Source organism: Etheostoma spectabile, chromosome 5, assembly GCF_008692095.1.
Source record: "Etheostoma spectabile isolate EspeVRDwgs_2016 chromosome 5, UIUC_Espe_1.0, whole genome shotgun sequence".
NCBI classification, from domain to species: Eukaryota; Metazoa; Chordata; class Actinopteri; order Perciformes; family Percidae; genus Etheostoma; species Etheostoma spectabile.
The window spans coordinates 1725213-1746588 of NC_045737.1; the positions used below are offsets into that span (position 1 = coordinate 1725213).

The window sequence follows — 21376 nt, forward strand, 5'->3', positions numbered from 1 at the left end:
ACAGAGGTAGAGAACTCCTTTAGTACCCGGGGTTTTGCTCCATGTACAGCCTACACATTAAACGACCTATGATTGGTTTAAGCGTCTGCACTTGCTTTAACTGCCCCTCCCCACTCTACTGCAGTGGTTTTTGAAGCGAAAATAATAAAAAGCACGCTGTGAGTCATAGTCGTTGCTTTGACACCATATAACAAAACAGCTATGCCTGATGATACCTGAGGCAGCAGCAGTCATGGCTGTCAATGTTGTGTCTGCAAAAAAGTGGAGGGACCGAACAGCCCCAGCTGGGGCCGCTGGCCAACTTTAATGTTAGTTAGCTAATAAAGTTAGCTTGCTAGCTTTGCTTGTGTAACGTTGGCATCTATAGGACAACTGGCAGAAAAAGCCAGTTGTTAGGAATTATGTAATGAAATCGCCTAGGCCTGGAGGTAATGCATGTATAGTGTAGCCTAAATTTCCGAGGCAACCTTATTGATTTGACTGCGATTTAACTAAATGCACACACTCAATATCAACTGGTTAGTTATCCTCCAGACAGCAACGGACAACCGTCTCTCTCTTCTGCCGGGTGGCACTCGAGCCTGCTCGCCTGGTGAAACGTGAGTCCACTACAGAGTCTGATAACTTTAAACAACATAGGGAATGAAACGGAAGTAGAAAGGGATTCAGGAGTCTTTCTCTCTAGATTTTGTGGGACAGGATTTTTTATTTTATTTTTTAGGGGGGTAGTCACGTGATCAGGATATGACAGTGTATTTTCAAGGGCACGGGATGGGGTGGGAGCGACAATTGATTCTCGGATATGTGGAGAACTGGCATAACCAGGGTAAGAGCCAACCCCAATAACTGCTATGCCTGTAAAAACACTGGCTGTCACAAAAACTGCTGACGCACACAATGCAGTAAAAGTCATAATGAGGTCCTCATGTCTGCATATGTTTTTAGGACACTTGACGAACTTAGCCAGTCTGAGTTATTGGTGGCTGTTTGGACTGTGCCTGACATCAAATTTTACAAGCGGGGCTCAAGACTAACATTTTACATTGGTTGCACTATAATAACAGAATAAATAAACAGTTGCAAAAACGTCAATTGTTAAAAAATTAACTGAAAAGTGCTTTTGATCTGGGACTAGGGTGGGCCATGTTGGATGAAAATGAGCAAAGTGGCAATAAAAGGTGGAAAATAAACATTTTGTGTTGGATGCATTTTTGTTGATGTTAAAATGGATTTTAAAACACATGGTACTGAAAAAAATATCTCTAAGGAACCGGCGTCAAAACTGAGGTATCAACATTGGCCCCGTATCAAAAGATTTTGAACGATTCCCAGCCCTAGTCTTTAACTAATAAACTTTTATCTCAGAAAGATTATGAAGTCAGGGTTATGATTAGACATCCTTCTGTGATGGCATAGCATGTTGATGATCTGGCCTTTTTATTAAATATTCAGTATAGACCAGTGTGATCATACAATATTTCCTCCCTGACCACAACTCCAATAAATCACTGTGAAGAGCTGCTCACCCTGCTGTTGTTTGGAGTTGCTGAATAATTGTCTTTGCAGGTGTTTACAGTTCCATTATGAATGTTGAATGCTGAATGTAGTTAGAGAAGATATTCCAGTTTAGCAAGTCTCTGCAAACCTGGTGCTGAAATAGAAAAGAAACTTCTTTGGAGCGGCTCCATGGAAGTAGATGTATATTTCTAAAATCAATGGGTAATCCATTTTTTTGTCAGTGTTGATTTGTAGAAAATAAAAGCATACTAAACAGAATTTGCAATCTATCCAGCCAGTATAGATTAAGTTGTCAGAGGTCATGGTCATCATTTATTTAGATTCTGGAAAAGTCCTATACACCACCTACATTATTTCTCATTTTGTCTAACTTTGCAAGTGAAACAAATGAGTTTTAAACGCCCAGCACAGCAGAACGAATCAATCACTGATGGTACAATGGCAAGAATTGTACTTTTTAAATCAGTGGTTATCTTTGCTGACCTGTTGCTGACAGTGAATGATGATAAGGAATGAAGTGAGCATGTCGGTCATGAATTTTGGAGGACATCCAATGCAACTATCTTGGGCCAGATATAAATGTAAAACCCAGTGTAGGCAAGAATCGTCAGGCTGAAAAAGATGCCATCTAAAAGTCTCAAACTGTCTGTAGAGCTGAGTATCATACACTCTTCAATTCTCTGTGAAATACAATGAGATTATGTCTCAAACTGCCATAACAGAGCAAACAAAAGGCAGTCTTTGTAATTATTTATAACATCTCGACTGATGAATGTGTCATTAGCCACACAGCCAATAGTATACAGATGAAGGTACGCAAGTACAGTATTATGCCTGTTGAATCACGATGTCACCAGAACATGATGACTAATTGGACTTATTGTATCAATGTGTGTCAGAAACACCTGTGCACCTAACATACACAATATTTCACCTCTAATAGTTTAGGGTGTATTAACTGAATCTGATACCAATATTTTTTTTAATTTTACTTTTTTATACAGTACTGATGCAGGCCCTAGTGCATATGTGATGCCACCAACTTTGGTTATTTCAATGTGAAAAAATATTTCAAAATTAGCTATGTCAAAATTAACGCAACACCATCCATCCATCCATCCATCCATCTTCATCCGCTTATCCGGTATCGGGTCGCGGGGGCAGCAGCTCCAGTAGGGGACCCCAAACTTCCCTTTCCCGAGCCACATCAACCACCTCCGACTGGGGGATCCCGAGGTGTTCCCAGGCCAGGTTGGAAAAATAATCTCTCCACCTAGTCCTGGGTCTTCCCCGAGGCCTCCTCCCAGCTGGACGTGCCTGGAACACCTCCCTAGGGAGGCGCCCAGGAGGCATCCTTACCAGATGCCCGAACCACCTCAACTGGCTCCTTTCGACGCGAAGGAGCAGCGGCTCTACTCCGAGCTCCTCTCGGATGACTGAGCTTCTCACCCTATCTCTAAGGGAGACGCCAGCCACCCTCCTGAGGAAACCCATTTCGGCCGCTTGTACCCTGGATCTCGTTCTTTCGGTCATGACCCAGCCTTCATGACTATAGGTGAGGGTCGGAACGAAAATTGCCCGGTAGATCGAGAGCTTTGCCTTCTGGCTCAGCTCTCTTTTCGTCACAACGGTGCGATAAACAGAATGTAATACCGCACCGGCTGCTCCGATTCTCCGACCAATCTCACGCTCCATGGTCCCCTCACTCGCGAACAAGACCCCAAGGTACTTAAACTCCTTCACTTGGGGTAAGGACTCACTCCCCACCCAAAGAAAGCAACACTAATGAGCAAATTCCTGCACAAATAACGCATGCATGTTCTGGGATTTTGGCCTCACACTGCTCCTTAGTTTGGGAAATCAGAATATGATGCAGCTAGGGCTGGACGATAAAATGATCTCCACATGGATTCACAATAAAATTCAGGTCTATAATGATGATAAGCTTTGGACATATTTACCCGATAACAACTTCTGTCTGCCTTTTCGGCTTGGATACCAGACACGCCCACTACCTATTGTGAGTGTTTGTCTGAGTTGCCAGATAAGAAGGTGAAGTTGGAAATGAGGAGAAGAAAAGCAAAAGTGGGTAACAAAAGTAATCTTGGACATGAACATCAGAAATTGATTTAGATATAGTGACTACTAAAAAGTACAAATTGGTTGCTTTAAGCCTTAAATTGTGACTCCCGTTGGACCCTATTTTCCTGTTTTTGTGTCTAAGTGAGTGATAGAAACAACAATCTTTGATCCAGTATTAAGCAAGGTTGCTGCAGTCAGCAGCGACAAAACAAGCTACAATGTGAGTTAAAAGACTATGCCACTGTTTGTTGAAATAGGGCTTATCACAGTCTCCCCTAGCTGTAGATAGGAGGGCCAACACATTTTTTGTCTCAGTGGATGGTTTGTTTTAGTCCAGTGCAACATCGCCGCCACTAGTCAGCTTAGCGTAGTACTTGGATTTCTATGTTGCCGGTTAGCATGTTGTGACTAAAAGTGAGCCAACAAAAATACAACCCAACCCAATTACTTCTTGTGGCCCGCGTACTCAGAACAAGTACAAATAGCAATGCAGGTTAAGACTAGGCGATTTTCTAGGCAGATATTGATTTGGGACTATATTGGGTGGACTGGTTTAAATGGTGCAAGTACAGGTCTAATATTGGTTGATCTATCCCATGAAATAACCATGCATCATGTTTACAGTAATCCCTTACTCTGTGGACAGCTGTTTATTGGGTTTTCCCAGTTGGCTTTATCACACTTAAAAAAAAGTCGAGGACTGCAAGATGCCTCACATCCTCAAACAGTTGAGTGGTCACAACCTCCTCCTCCTCTCGTTCAGTTTCCAAAGCACGCAGTTTCTCCTTCTGAAAACTCTGATTCATAGAGATATGCTTCTGGACCTTGACTGTCTGAGAAGTCATCCTCTTTGTCTCTCACAAAAGATGCCATGTTCATCGCCATTCACCATCTACTGTAGGAAATACAGCCAGCTATTCACACCGGGTATGTTGACAGAAGTTAAAGGTGCTGTGTGATCTCTCTACCTATGTAGCAGTGCTTTGGCTGTGCTTCCACAGTATTGTCCCAAATCAATATCTGCCTAGGAAATCGTCAAGTCTTAATCTGCATTGCTCTTTGTACTCATAATAGTAATTAGGTTGTTGTTGTTTTTTTGTTGGCTCACTTTTACTCACAACATGCTAACCAACAACATAAGATTCCATTCACTTTGACTACGACACACACTGGAATGTAGCGTGCAGGTGGCGCTGACTCGTGCTGATCGATCTCTTCCTCTGTCTAATTTTAAAGAATAGAAGCAAAAAGCAAAAACATAATTTAATTTTAATGATATTAGACAAAGAGAAATGTACTCCCCTCATCTTAAAATGGTCATAAATCAATACAAGAGCAGCCTACTTCCTTGTTTACTGCTGCAATGAAACGTTTAGTTACATTGTAACCTTGGTTCTCTGGGTATAGACCATCCAGTCATATTTAATTGCAGTTTTCTTTAAAATAGTGTTAAAATCTCGTCTCATTCTTGTGAACAGAATCGTGTGTCTTGTCTCGTGAAAATACCCACAATGCTCAGCTAATTTGAGCGTACATACAATCATCACACTTCCTGTGTCTTAAAGGGACGTTAGCTTCTCTGTGTTGCCAGATTGCGCAACTTTGGAAACGGGTCTCAAGCAAAGAGAATTTTCTCCTGATTTGTCTGAAAAATGAATTTTTATTGTCAGAATGTTCTGGAGCTATTTGACTTGTGAAAAATTGGTCCAATATATTCTTTGGTGACAAAGAATCACTTATAACCTGTGCTCAGGCTCACTTCTCACGTTGGAATCAATACACTCAGGACCTGCCCTTAGTCTCCTAAAGAGGCGTGGCAATGGCGGAGACCAAGTGACTCACATACAGAAAACTACTCTGAGTTGGGGCGTCTTGGTTCTAAACCGTTTCTGATACAATGTACCCTACAATTTTTCCCATATACCACAATGCAATGCGGTCGTGTTTTCCTGGAGGAGAATAAGAAGCAGAAGGACCTGCAAAAACCCAAATGGAAAAATGGACCAGGTTATCATTTATACACATATAGCAACATATATACAACATTTTATTATCCATTTTACTATCCTCCTATGTTTTGTGTTTCAAAAAAAAAATTCTGTCAATAGATCATAACCAAATTTGTTCTCCATAGACTAATATGCTTTTAATACCCATAGAATTGCACTGCTTCGCAATAAGGGGTGAATCAGATTGTATCCCATTGGTAGTTGCTGCATATGTATCTTTAATGTATCACATCGACCTTAGACCAAAACTGCACATCCCTAGCTAATATTGTTTGCTTCTTCAGCAATTAATAATGTCATTTTACAGTTCAGTGTTAGCATGTTTTTGAACAGATCTGTTTAAAATAATCCTATCTTCAACACAAACGAGACTACCGGCTGGTAGGTGGTTTAGTAAGGAAGAAAGGAAAAGCTTCAGATATAAGGATGAGAGCAGCTGTCTGGCCTCCCTGTGCTCACTGTGACCTAGAAGGTCTTTGGAAACTGTTACCTCTATCATCAGCAGCATTTTGTCCAGCTGGTGCTCTGGGGCCAGAGAGAGACTCAAACATTGCTCCTCGGGGAGGGTAAATTAGCCAGACTGGATGAGTGAAGCTACACACTCACATTGCAGAGACTGTACTTCCTATCCCAGAACCCTGTGCACTGATCTGCCTCCCATTCTGTCTCTGTCATTCTGCTTTGGCTTTGGGGAAGCAAAGGCAAGCCAAAATGTAATGCCATGCCTTGAGGTCAAAACAATGAGCAGATACTTTGTGTTTGCTGCTAAGTGGCCTATTCCCATGCAGTGTGACCTAAGCGCCGTCCACAGATCTGCTGAGTGAAAACATTAACATGTGCACTGGGCAGACGGCCTGCACTTCATTAATATAATCGGCTTGGTGTTCGGCCAAAGCAGACATTTAGGGCAAATGTTGAGTTGGTGTGATAATAAAATTGTGACACTGGTCAGCCTAATGAGATTAATTCTTTGCAGTGCTGGATGATTAAAAAATGAAAAATCTTCCTCTGTCAAGGAAATATTACAGCCTATGCTCACACCTGTTGCAGGAGACTGTAAATGCAGTATCTCTTAGATTTTACCAAGTACAAACTGGTAAAAAGCTGTGTTTAGATCCATATATTGACTCCGTCTAAGATTTAAAAGACTCTCTTGGTGCAGCAACAGCCGATCAGGGAATACAAAATAACCTATGTTCTCTAGTAGCTTAAAATACAACCATTGATCGGTCCAGTTCATTTTTTCTAGCATTACCTCAATGTGTGGATCATTACTAAAAGGTTACTAAGTGATCTATGACTTTTATTGACCACTATTGATGATCAGTAAATACTGCAACAGTCAACTTTTTATAATGTCTGGCTGATTGATGATATCATCAGGTTTACTACAACTCAGCCTTGGACATTTTAAAAGGGTAACTATTATATAGACCCTTTGCAAACACGTGACCACGACCACATGACAACGCCATGACGGACGGCAGAATCCCCAGAAGCACAAGCTAAACATCCCCATACGCTGGTGCTGATCTCAAAGCTGTTAAAAGTTTGGATGCTTTACCAGGTCTGTGTAGCTGGCCGTGTTACTGGTATGCGATGCTACGCTTTCGGCGGGGGGAGGTACCTCATAATGGCAAAAATAAGACATCAATATGGTTTTAATTTATTTAGCTGTGTACGAAGCAATTTCTTTGGCTCTTTCAGCATCATTATACTTCAGGATTTAAATTGGGATTTGTTATATGTGGGGGGATGGGGCTCTCCCTAGGGGGGTCTGAGGGAAAAATTTGAAAAATAAACCATTAAATGGCACTTTCTGGAGAGTTTTGTGCAAAGAAAATGGAGAAATCAAGTCTTGCATGATATGTGCAAAACTGTAGGGTTAAGAGCCTTTGTGTTGTTGTAGTATCAACAGGTTTTAGGGCATTCAGCATTTACATTATATACATTATTAACTTCTTATGATATAAGAACTGACCCAGACAATGTGCCAAACATAATGAACCACATGAAGAGACAGTAGCATATGTCAGCAACAGCTGAGAAGATTTGGGGAACAGGTCCAGGGGTCCCTGGTGTAGGGACCAGGGACCCAAAGTTAAATTAATCTTGCATGTTCAAAATAAAGATATCAATCAATCAATCAATCAAATCAAATGTTGAGGGATCAACTAAGACCACTGAAATTCTAAAGAATGAGAACCACTGTTTTGCATAAATTCTAATCCTTTAACCTTTGTGCCAAGGCTCAGCAATGTTTGGCCCTCATCCTCTGTGCCCCACTTACTGTATTTACTTTTTTGGGAAAATAAAGACTATTTGTTCATTTTCTAAAACATTGAATGAATTATTTACAGTTACATTAAGAGATGCACAGAGGTTAGAGAAGCACCATAGTGGCCCAACGTTGCAGTATCGTATACGTGGTACAGTATATATAGTATAGTTTAGATGTGTTTCATCAGATTTCTGCTCATGTTTACAACTTAATAAACATTAAAAATATAACTCCTCGCATCTCTGGTGTCCGAGATTTGGAGAGTTGTAATATAGTCTGCTGTACATGTCATTGCTCCGCTGATATGGTGGATCTCACTCAGACCGTCTGACAGACACAGAGGCCCATTTGGGTCTCTGGTCTCTGACAAAGTTTAGAGGAGGCTGTACACTGCTCATTATCGGAGGACTACGCTCAGATGCAACACGTCACTGCCCCCAGCGGAGCGGGTCCACCAGCCGCGCTGCTCACCTCTATCTTTACAGAGAGAGTGGACACGAAGCGACGGACGGGTCTGTAATACTCAGAGCTCATACCTGAAGCCGGAGAAATGCACCTGGGATGGCTCGTGAACAAAATGTTTTCAGTTTGCGACAATTCGAAACTTCCACAGACAGGGAGCGCTCTTGAAGCCCCTCACAGTCTCTGAAAGCACAACTAGTCGATCACAAGTGGCTCAACAGGTAGATCTATAGATATACTCATCTTTCAGAAATCTGACCGACCGGGTTGACACTTCAGCGTGAGAAATCGGGGGTGTGGCGTGTGAGCGTGTGAAACCAGTCAAATGCGTGTGTCTCACAGGCAATGCGTGAGAGTAGACAAACCGGTTAATCCATGCAGTAAATCACATAATCAGTAGTAACCACACATAATTGTAAAATCTTGCCATCTTCATATCTGTGATTATATTCACTGTTAAGATTTGACCGGTGGATATTACGACGCAATGGGCAGCAGCTAATGAGCAATCCAAAGCTAGCTGCTGCTAGCTGGTTGGCTAGTCATGGTAGTCAGCACACCCCAATTTAACTCTTTAAGTTATGTCTCTAAGTTTCCCTGTTATGTCATCTTTCATTTAACTGATATTTTAGTATGTGTGTTAAGTTAAATGATTAAAGGAACAGCTTTCCTTTTGGCATATGTAGCTAGCTAGGTCAATGAATAACCACTGATAGTTAGTTATGTTGGTCATCACCGGGTTGACATTTTGCAGAAACAGCTGGTTAGCACGGCAGCTAGCTGGTGAGGATAATTTATTATTATTTATCAGTCAGTCAGTTTAAAACAGAAAGGCAATACATACACATGCTTGTGTTGGTGAGAATAATTTGCAGATTGTGTATATGAGAACACAAGCACAAATGAACACGTACATGTTTGGCTTTTTTTTTTTCGTCATGGTGTTCATATTTCTTGCAATTACAGGGTGACGTCATGTACAAAGGGTCTTTTGACTTTTCAGGATAATACTTGTATTTTGTGTTTATGCTAGATTGTGTTTATCTGCTTTAATGTAAAAGCAGATGTATTAATGTATTTTTCTCATACTGCACCTGTATTCCAACCTGGTCTCATGCTAGTTCGTGAAATAGTCACATTATTTAGATTTTAATTTTTGTGTACAGGTCACAATTTTAGAATGTGACCATTTAACAAACTGCCATGACATGGGCTGCTCTGGGGGATGCAACAAGGGGTAAATTTAATGCCACATGCAGGACGTTGACAACAACTGGCGCCAGGACATGATCCGCGGTCTCTGGGGAATGCAACAAAGGGGAAATAAAACACCACACGCCGGAAACAACAACAGGATGAACCGCCACACGTGGGACATGATCCTTGCCGCAGGGACACGATCCGCGGTCTCTGTGGCACGTAACAACCTGGAAATGAAACGCCACACGCCGGCCACAACAACGTGACGTTGTGGTTACGAAAAAAAAACCGGGGAAAGGAACCGCCACACGCAAAACACGCCGACATTAACGAGAAGGTTGTGGTTAGAAAGAGAATAATGCGGAAAGGTTCTGCAACACATGGGACACAATTCCCGGTCTCCAGGGTGAAAGTCCTGTGTTGTTTGACCCATCCACCACCCCAACCAATATCCCTGCATGGATTTGGGTTTTTTCAATGCTACTCGCTATCGTAATCACTGTGTGATCATGATATAGGCTTCCCATTGAAATACATTACTCCAAAATTTTTAATCAACAAACAGAGAGAGCGACATTAACGTAGCCTGTACAAACCAATAGATTAAATAACTCGACCATTTAACAAACTCACCCTCTGTATGTAGTGCTCAGTTGGAGCCCCTATCTCTTCAAGCCCCCCTCCCGACAAAGTCCAGTGTGGTCTGATTGGTCAGAGTGTTACCTGGACTCTGCTCCCCTCCGCAGCCTCCACTGTTGATTCACTGGACCTATTGCTATAGCAGGACTTTATACCGTGAAAAATCACCAATAAAAGCTTCTAAATCAATCGCAACTGGGGAGAAATAACCAGTACTGGCCGCCAAGACTATCTCTAATCTTGTGTTAGCATGTAGCTTCTTAATATTTATCACTAGGCCAAAAGTTACATTGTAAAAGAATGAAGCAGCACCTTCTACATTCACAAATCACAGATAAAAGACTAGGGATGAGCCGAGTACTCGGCTGAAACGAGTATCCGGTACGGATAATGCACTTTTGCCGAGTACAAGTATTATCCGAGTAATGCGAGTCAATATCCGTGCTCGGATTCAATGAAATTCTCCATTGACTGTGTCTCTGTTCTGTGATAGGCTAGTCACAGTGCCAGTCACAACGCCTCTCCCTTACACTATTCTGTGATAGGCTAGTCCCAGCGCCCCTCCCCTACACTATTCTGTGATTGGCTAGTCCCAGCGCCCCTCCCTACGCAGACAGACTGAAATGAATAATATTATAAATTAAGTTACACACACAAACACATTTCCCCCCCCCCCCGCCGCCTCTGCCTCTCTCTCTTTCTCTCTCCTACTCACTCACAGGCACAGACACTCACGCATACCTGGTGGGAAAATAAAAAAGAACCAATAAAAAAAAAAATTGATCACACTGATAATAGAAAAAATAGTTATATTATTGAGTATGAAAACTCTTGTTCATTACATTTTACTTAATAATTGCAACCACATTGCTGTATTTATTGTTGCAAAACTTGTTATATACTGTGGGCCTATATAGTTTGTTACCATGACAACACCATTGATCTGAAGCTTGATGCTGTCATGTAAATAGTTTTCAAATCAGCAATAAATATAACAATTTTTGATCAACTCATATCAATTGCATGCTTAAATAACATACTGGTTAAAGCCCCGCACATTTCAAGAGAACCTGACACACTTCCGGGTTAAATCTGACCACTTCCGGTTTAGGTCCCGCCCACTCCAAATACGGATCCGGATACAGATAATACAAGTGGTAAACAGATACAGATAATGCTGTACTCGCTCATCCCTATAAAAGACTGAAAAGCCTTTTTGTGTTTCGAGGCTGAGCCGAGTGTCCTCTTTTTTGGAAATCAAAATATGGTCACAGAAACACATCATTTTATAATGACACTGACAAAGAAGAAGAAGAGTCAGAGGCTAACGTTACAGCAGAGAAAAATGCCGAGTCAGAGGCTAACGTTACAGCGGAGAAAAGTGCAGAGTCACAGTGGACAAAGGTTGTCAAAAGTGTGGGAGCACTTGACATAGCAGCACATCATCCTTGTGTGAGCACCTGAAGAAGAAGCATGTTGGAGCAATGGATAAAGGGGACCCACAGTAAGTTAGTAACTTTACAAAACCATTAGCCTGGCTACATTGATCCGTTGTGTTTGCCTTGTTTTGAATTAGTTTACAATGACGAGTATCCATTTGTTATCCATCTTGACGGACATATGCACGATTACAGGTTCTAATTTAAAAACAAAACAAGTACCCGATAAAGCAATTTTTAAGGAGACACTTGATAAAGCTAATGCCCGGGTACATTGATTCATCACAAAACAGAGAGAAAACTGACAGGTACTTTGGTCGGTTACGTTTGTAATATTAACCTGTATTCTTGTGTTTTCCATCAAAACAAACACAAATCTGCTAGAGATGGCTTATTTAATTTACGTTAATTAGCTAAAATTAAGTAAAGTAACATTATGGACTTTTTGGAATAGTTCATGCTATTAGTCATAAACAGTCTAAAGTGAATCCTTTATTACTTCACAATCAAAACTTAAACAATATGTGGTTAAATATATACTAATTACATTTTCCTTTTATTGTCAGTGCATAGCTATACCCTCAATATCTATTTATTAAATTTCTGTTTATAGTGTAGTGGCCTTGTCTGTACTTTCCTTTTACATCAGCAATTATTAACTGAAACAACAAGATGTGTATTGAGTTACATGTAGAGCTGCAATGATTTGGAGATTTTTTGATTATTTTTCAACTATTACATTTTAGTCCTTTATTTTCACAGGATAGATGAAGACATGAAAGGGGAGAGAGAAGAAGAATGTCATGCTGCCGGTCGGAGTCTAACACGCGGCTGCTGTGTTGAGGAGTAAACCTCTAAATGTGCGCCTGCTCTACTAACTGAGCTCACCTGGCCACCTAGTTTAACATTTTATGACATTTTATAACCAAATTATTAAGCGAGTAATCAAGAAAATAATCAACAATAAAAAATAATCAGTTTCAGCCCTCATTACATGTAAACTACGCTACTATGCATCCTCATATTGTCTCTCTCCATGCTCACCACAGCAAACAGCTGTTCTGACTGATGTATCCTGAATATGCTGGTAACTGACATGAGGCCACTCTCAATGGTGGAGGATGACAGATTCAGGAAAATTATTCACATCCTCAACCCTGATTACACTCTTCCATCAAGGACCAATTTTGTTGTTGAAGAACCCTTTAATGCATACCAAAGTCTGTTACACACTTGTGTTTTATATTTTCATATTTTATTTAAACCGTCATTCAGCTCCTTTCACATTGAAGAGTAAACAGGTTTTTGCCACCAGCAGGCAATCAAGATGTTTTGGCTTCCCTTTTGGGGAGATGTCATGTCGTCCATCTTTGTGTACAGACTATGGTTGCAGCTCTACTTTTCCCAAGTTTAATATTGTTTTATTTCAACATATGAAACTTATTGGTATCAAAGTTAAGTGTGTAAAGTAACATGAGTAAGCTGCCACCAATGATACTAATAGTGAAAGCACTGAATTGTATAATGATATTTACAAAGAAACTGCATTTAACATGGACCTGGCCAATACCTTGATCGGTTTAACAAGATCTCTATCTGTATTGGCACCGATAAAAGCCTGTGTATCAGTATAGTACATCCCTGACTCTAGTGGCTAAATCCAAATGTCTGGACTTCCACACACTTGTAAACTCACAGACCTAACAGGCACAGGGAAGTCCTGGAGTGTCTATGGCTGTCAAAATCCACATCTCATCAAGTATGCAAGGGGAGCTGGCTGGGGGTGCAGACCATTGATACCCAGATTTAATCAACAATTAAAGTAACAACAATAATTGCAGAACATATTTATTTCTGCAGACAAGTGATTGTTTAGTTATAATCTGAAAATTTGGACCAGCAGAGTTCATTACGGAAGACCCAAAAGGCAAGGTGAAGAAAAAGGTTTTTTGGGAATTGTTGGCCCAAAACCCAAGTGTAACTTGTACATAGACACATAGACTCATACTTAGGTTTTGGCCACCAATAGTATCTTCAAGGACAAAACTTGTAGTTCTTTATTAGGCTATTTTGAGGCCAAGACAGCCGTGCTGAAAGCTTATTGCATAATAGAAAGGTAATTTAAAGTGCAGCAAAGTGCAACATGAACAAAAGGTTGTACCTTATTAATTAAAATTGTCTACTGTAAAAGGGAACTGTGTATAGCGCCAACCAGGGTTAAACAGTATATATAGGCACATGACAAATTAATATTCATGTAGTGCATGTAGTGTGATGACACCATTCATATGAATATTACGTAGCAGTGTGTTCTCTGGAAGAGAGAAAAAAGATCTGGACGCTGTTGAATTAGAGCAGCGGCACCTATTTTGGTCCAATTCAGGGACTGCTTATACTGTAGTCTATAATTTTAGTCATGTTTACTTCACTGCTGCCCTGTTAGCTAACTGTTAACAGGTCTCACTCACAGTACGTCAAAAACCAATGCTTGGTCAGGTGCCTTCGGCAAGTTATCTACACAGAAAGTCCCCTAGCATCTCAGTCAGACGCAGGAGGCTTTGAACTGATTCCAATGTAGCACAGCCTTTGTAGTGTTTGCTTTCTTACTCAGGGATTATGCTAAATTCAAATTCATAACATGTGGTGAAATAAACATAACTAATGTCATAGCTTATAAGCAATGCCTGAATTGGACCAAAAGAGGTGCCTGTGCTCTAATTAAGCAGTTGCATGACATTATCATTGCATGTGTCTTGGATATATAATTATATTTACATTTGCTTGTCTTGGTAATGTTTGACTTGAAATGTGTTTTTGTATGTATTTCATTTCATACATGCGGGGCTCACCAGCCACTTTTTTTTTCCAAAGTGATGTAGCATTTTCACAAGTCACAATTTTGTTGGAAATTAGAACATTATTATTTTGGTTATTTTGATTAAATACAGTACAGTGATAAAATATTCAGCTGTGATAAGGTTGTGTGCAAGGCCTAAAAATCAACAGCCAGTTTTTTTTGGCCTCATAAAGGTGAAAAACAGGAATTGCTGTTTCTCTATGAGATCTATACTGTCCTATTCATGGTAGCCTACTCGTGGACTGTGGACCTTCATCACATGCTTTAGTAGGGGGCCACGCCTTGATAATCCATCATAAAGGCATAATTTCCTATCCTGGCCTGGGAAACATATACAGTTTGATAAAATACTTATTGGACTTTAACTTATCATTGCACCTAAAATTATGTAGCTGTCCTCAGTTTAGGTCATCCTGTACATCTCATCTGCGTTTTTTTCTGCATCCACCGTGTGTGATTGTGTGTGTGTGTCATTCATGGGGGGAACGGAGCAGTAACCCCGTCCGCTGCAGCGAGCTGACAGCGAGTTTATAGTGAAAAGACGTTACAGCGTACATTGATGTTAAAATGTGTACATGTTGGCAGGATGGTCTTGCGCTGTATGTTTTGCTGGTATATGAGATGTTTGAGTCACACACGTCTCGTCCTCATATCAGAAACATGGAAACAACTTTGACCCGTTCTCACTCCCGTTTGGGCAGTGGCTGCACGTGGGACTGCTGGGATTATCGCGATTAATGAAAATGTGATAGGGGGCCCTGGCTATCAATCAATGTCTTCCAGTGATGCGGGCCACTGATTGGTCCGGGCTTGTAAGCAACTGCATACCCTGCTTACCAATAGTTGCGTATCTGAATCACCCAATTCTCATTGATTACCCGCCAATTGCAAAATTCACCCGCATTTGGCAGGTGGTCGGGTGTTAATTTCAAGCCCTGGTTGTGTGTACAGCTCCTTTTGTAGGAAAACATGCAACTAATTAAGACAGACGTAAAAAGAGTATTTTCATATTGCATAAGTGGTGCAAGTGTGTAGAAGATCAATTAAAAGGGTTTTGGAGCATGGGCTTATGTGTCGCACAGAGTAAAAGTACAGCATGTTGTCCTGCTGCACGCAATCTCGACTTCATATTGCACTAAACACAGCTGAATTAGCACAACTTCCATGCATTTCTTTCACATCTTTTGCTGTCAGATTCAAAGTGTTTACTAGGAAGAAATCACTTCACATGTCTAGGCACCTTAAATGACATTTTGAACATGTTTAGCGGTTAAAGACAGGTTTAAAACTTGCCCTGTTATAGCCTGTTGGGTGCTAACTCTAGCAGGAGGATAACACAGGAGGATAGATTTTTCTCTCTACTGACAGCACTCCAAATTTCACACAACAGAGCTACATATTGGAATCAACCGTAATTCCCCATTAATATTTACGTGATTGAGTCATCAAACTATGTGTAGTGAATATTAATTAATCATGTGCTCATATATCTACACTGTTTTAACCTAAGTCAGCACTTTACACAGTTCCATTATGTTTTACACAAAGACGGTAAAAGCTTTTGTTTATTATGCATTTGGCTAAACTTTCAATTCACTTTATATCATGCACTAAGCCTTGGGCAGGGCTGTCTTGCCCTTAAAAACAGCCTAATAAAGAAGTAAAAGTGTATGTCCTACATAGAAGATACTATTAGTTTTTTTCACCTTGCCTTTCAGCGCCTTTGTAGTTCACAGAAATAGAACATAGAGTGAATAGAATAGTACAATAGTAGAACGGACAATCAGAGCGTTGACCAGTTTTATGTGTACTGTTGCTATTGCAAAGAACTGTGACCGTGGCTTAAGTTAAGTGGCTTAACTCATTCTATTTTTACTGTCAATACACAGTGTGCTATTTTCTTTTGAACTAGTCAAATGACCATGGCAAACAGTTCAATGTATTCATCCTATTTCTATGGGTTGGTTCACATCCAGCTAACAAAAATGAAATTAGATCTTGCTTGCATTTCCATGGAAACTAGAGAGATTTTTAAGCCCCATCTCATATTGCATTTTATATCCTCCTGACCTTTAAAGACTTGATGTGATCACAGTGAACACTTCAGGCATGTTAAGACTACATTTGATCAAAGTTTGCCAGGCCTCAATCTGCAAGTCCAGGGGCTGGATTTGGATTCCGCTGATACCTCTTCATGTGCTGCATCAAACTGCACCATTCTTTTTTTTTTTAAATCTATCCAGCTCAATTCACCAAACTTTGTATAAGTAGAATATTAAATGGTGGATTTCTTTAAAACTAAAATGTAATTTCCCTTATTAATTTAAGGATGTTGTTTGAATCATTTGGTGGTAAAAATGTACCTTCAAACTTATTCACATGTTTGTGAGTTGAATTATTAGCTTGCCAAGTAATGACTTCACTTCATTAAAGTGTCATGTTGTATTTGATGCTCGGGCTGTCAATCAGAATAGTTGTCACTTTCTGGATGCTTCGTTGGATATCTCTTAGACACTACAAGTAAAAAAGCAGTTTGCTTGTTAGTTTAAAAAAAAGAAGCACGTTTTGCAGATCCAACATTTGTTATTTGGCTGTTATGAAAGACTAGAGGAAAAGATTTATCACCTTTGATGAAGACCACATTTCCCTCTGTGATGCGGCTGACTCTGCTCAGTTGTTTGCTTCAAAGCCACTTCTACACTACGTGAAAATGAATGTGTTCACCCAAGATTATTGGAGCTGTTTGTTTCTTTGTGTGCTATTTATAAAAATCCTCAGACCCATCTCAGTTGACCTTCTATGAAAGAAATAATGGCGATGGAACAGCAAACAACTGCTGCAAGAAAACTATGGAAGCAACAAAGAAGCAGGGCAATTTTAACTTACAAAAGCAAACAATTATTGATGACATCGAAGCACTGAGCTTCAAAGTCTTTTATTTATAGGCATCGCAAATTACAGACAGCAGACTGGGGAATAATGGAAGTGTTTTTTTTCCCCCTCTTCAAATTTTTCAAAAAAAAGATGACTGCAGGGCCCGCAAAGACGCAGGAAAATCATTTAAGAAAGGGTCGATGAGGGAGCTTTACTATCTGTGGCTGCTTGTAACATGTTGCTAGTGACAAACTCTCATGTGGTGTCTTAGAACAGAGCTGAAGTGATAGAGACAGAGAAAGCTTTTGAGAAAGCTTCCATGGTGCCAAAATGGAGCCATCTTGTGGTTTACAGCAGGAGATGTTGGGCTAAGAGTCAATTCTTAGAGTTAAAAGTTTAGTCGATTAGAAAGACATTATTTTTTTTCCATCACGCTAGAGGCTGCAGAATAAAACATATCATCCATAGCTGGATCTTAAGTATGTGTTAAAGTGTGACTCTCGCCAAAATGCACCCTAGGTTGTTTTTGTGAATGTACTCGAGTCAAACTTTCGCTTAAGCGCAAAATTAGCTAAAGTGAGTTGTTCAAAATTCTTTTTAGTGAACTCTGTGTACACAATCATGCTCGAGTTCATATGCAGAGCACCTGGTGATGCTTAGAGAAATCGGATTTTCCAGGAAAACAGTGACAGCAAACTTTTTTTGCAAGGGGCAGTGGCTTTTTGCTTAAAAATTACAAAACCTCACTGGCTCCAGCTTCTCAAATGCGAGTATTAACAGGTGTTCTTCGTCTTTATGTTAGTAAACTAAATAGCTTTGGGTTTGGGACTGTTGCTCAGACAAAATGAGACATTTGAAGACCATGGGAAAAACAAATGTAGATATTTTCCACCACGTTTTTATACACCAAACAATTAACTGATGTCTTGATTAATCGATAATGATAATAGATCGTAATAATGTTGTTTATTTTATGATAATAAAGTTGCAGCCCTAATTTATAATATTAAAGTCTACATCCCACTAGGTGGAATGAAAAGATATTTGGGCTGTGCATTGGAAACAAAGCAATAATGCTGTATCTAATTAGTAATAGCCACCTGAGAGACATCAAAGCAAAGACTGTAACAACCCTGTTCTGTAGTTTCTATTTTTGCTTTTCTGTCCAAGAGAGAAATGATCACAAGTCCTGAAGGGCCAGTAAACGACGGAGAGACAGAAAGAACTGAATTTAGATATTATTTTATTTTTTGGGGTTTTAGAGCTCAAAATCTATTAGTTGATAAACCAATGAGTCAATCGACAATTTAGTATTTTGGTAATTTAATTCTGTTTTTGTTTTTAATGAAAGAGGACACTGAATATTAATAAAACCCATAATTTTACATGGGTTGAAAATGCCAGAATTAGCCAAAAGGCGTTTTTTCCCTCTGTGGTACCCTGCCCCAGGAGGTTAAAAAAAGAAATGCTTTTTAAAATACAAAGAAATAAAAAGAAAGACAACACAAGCAAAGCTGAACTTGGCCCAAAACAAGACACAGCACAGAAGCAAAAAAGCCTACGGTACAAAGAGTAGACAGCTGTTAAGAGCAATAAAATCAAAAGTGAACTGAGAGTAATATATATGATGAAGTATTGCTTCAGTTGGCTTCTCAAAAGTAAAGCTTTGATGTTTTGTTTTTTCTCCAGACAGGATAGAAGACTGAACGTCTTTGGGTTTTTTGACTGTTTTTCAATTAATCTTGTGCTCTGGGAGATTAAACCAAACATTTTCACTATTCTTAAACATTTCATCAGTCGAATAATGAATCAATTTATCAATATGACAAAAGACAGATTATTCAATGATGCAAATAGTCCTTGGTTGCAGACCTAATATGTTTAGCAATGTATATTCCCAGAGCATAGCAACATGTCTATCAGGAGTCCTTTCTCTTCTGGTGCGCTATACATATAGACCATTCACTCCGTTAAGGATGATAGCCTACATAAAAACATGGTAAACTATGACCTCAAGTCTACAACCAAATATATAAAAAAATAAAAGAATTCAAGAAAAGTTTTTTTTTTTTTAATTATGACCCACAATGTCAGTTCATGTGACTAGGATTCCTATGAGCTGTAACCAAGCACTGTGTTCCACAGAGGTGAGGTAGGTGCTACATCACTGCTTCTAATCCACTTTAAATGTCACCTTGAGAGAATCGACCAGCCGTTCTCCTGCATGCAGAGCAACCGATAGGATGTTGATGCTCACATCGTTACTTTGCTTCATATTCGTCACTGTTTGTCCACTGTAGAAATTTTAAAAAAAAAATAGCCAGATTGCAGAATTGACCTTATTCTGAAACTCTGAAACAGATATCCAAGGCAACTGTAGTGTACAGATGCTTTTGCCTAATTGATGCAGGAGTTTGCACTGGACTGTATCCGTTGTTCGTTGAAAGTTAAATCGCTGATTGGAAGAGTAAAGACATAGCCGACTAGCCTACATTTCTCATGTCTGTCTCAGTCACAGCCTACTGGGGGACTTCCGAAAGGATCCCCTGGGGTGTCCCCGGCCGGACCCCCGTCAAAGAACCGCCGCTCTCCAACAAGCGGGACCTGTTTATGAGACGTGAGGTCCACCTCCACCAGGATGCTCTGTTGACTTCTTAACACCCAGCCCCCCCCCCCATGTTCACAACGCACAGCGCGTGCAGCCCCCGGCTCCGCTTCATCTCCCAGCGGAACGCAACAAGAATCTCGGTGAGGGGAAAAAAAATCTGCATGCAACACGACAACCATGCCTCCCCCCTGCAGTAAAGCATCTCCAGAAAGTCACACACACTCCTCTGCACGCATGCACCGCTCTTTCTCAAGAGAAGAAAAGAAGACGGGACTGAGAAGAGAAATGCGAAAATAAATGTACCTGTAACTCCACACTGTAACCCTGGCAGACGTGTGTTGGGAACACCGCCAGCTGATGTTGCACTTGGAGAGAAACTGTATAATCCATTAACCAGAATATGCTGAATAGCGACAGACAGAGCGGGATCCGCGTCTACTGTTGGCGGCAGTTCTCCGCTGTAGTACAATGTGCCGCTGCTCTCCGCCCTGCTGCGCTCCCATTGGCCGCACTCGCTTATCAGCCGCGTCAACTCACTCGAGGCTGATCAGGAAGTGGTAGCTCACATCAGCAAATGTCACGGTCTGAATGAAACCTTTATTGTCCCGAGGGGAATTGGTTTTGCGCTCAAGGGAGCCACATTTAAACATTAAGCCCATACAACAGCAAAACAATAATAAGACAATAAGAAGACAATAAAACCACAGCAGTGAAAATTTAGACAATGCACAAAAAAACAACATAAACAACAACAACGACAAGAACACAGTACTGATGGTGACATGAAGTCATCAGTCCACTACTCTGCACCCAAACTATTCTTACATAGGCCACAGAGCAGCAAGGACCAATGAAGAGGCATTTATCAGTGGCAGCCTACTTTTATTAGCCTATGCCTATTTATTTATTATAATCAGCCTATTATTATCATAGCCTAATTCTCTTTTTTTATTAGTAGCATGGGCGATTTTATACCCGTTTTAGGGGGGCTTAAACTTTATCTCAGCACCCTTTTTATTGTAGTCAATTTTGGGGCTTCAAGTGAGAGTTTGGAAACTTGTCTGTTCGTGACAGAGGACAAACAATTATAGGTCCAAAGGGCTTAAAACAGGTTTATTATCATGTGAGGCTGTAGCCAATGCTAGGCACCTGTAACCCAGTCAAGGAAAGGGTTAACAGAAAAATAGTTTAGGTCAATTGGAGGTGGTTGTGCCAGACTCCCGCCTTTGGCTGAGTCTCAATCTAATCTGTCAGAGGGAGAGCAGGAGTGCGGTTGTAAAATTTAACGTTGCCAGTCCCCAGAGTAGAAATTGGTCATTTCATGGCCAAGATTAGATTGAAACGTAAGGAACTAAATTTGCTGAAGGTTAGAACATTGTGTCAAATTGGTCATTATTACTTTAACTT

At 40.4% G+C, this 21376-nt stretch overlaps 1 protein-coding gene across 1 annotated transcript in view; it reads right to left on the reverse strand.

Annotated features, from left to right (window-relative positions):
- zmat4a (zinc finger, matrin-type 4a) overlaps positions 1-20478 on the reverse strand; it is a 228527-nt gene extending 208049 nt beyond the window's left edge. Inside the window, exon 1 of the mRNA XM_032516090.1 lies at positions 20273-20478. Within this exon, the coding sequence (XP_032371981.1) occupies positions 20273-20359 (87 nt within the window). The 5' untranslated portion in view covers positions 20360-20478. The remainder of the gene's footprint in view (positions 1-20272) is intronic.
- Positions 20479-21376: the final 898 nt, after the last annotated feature.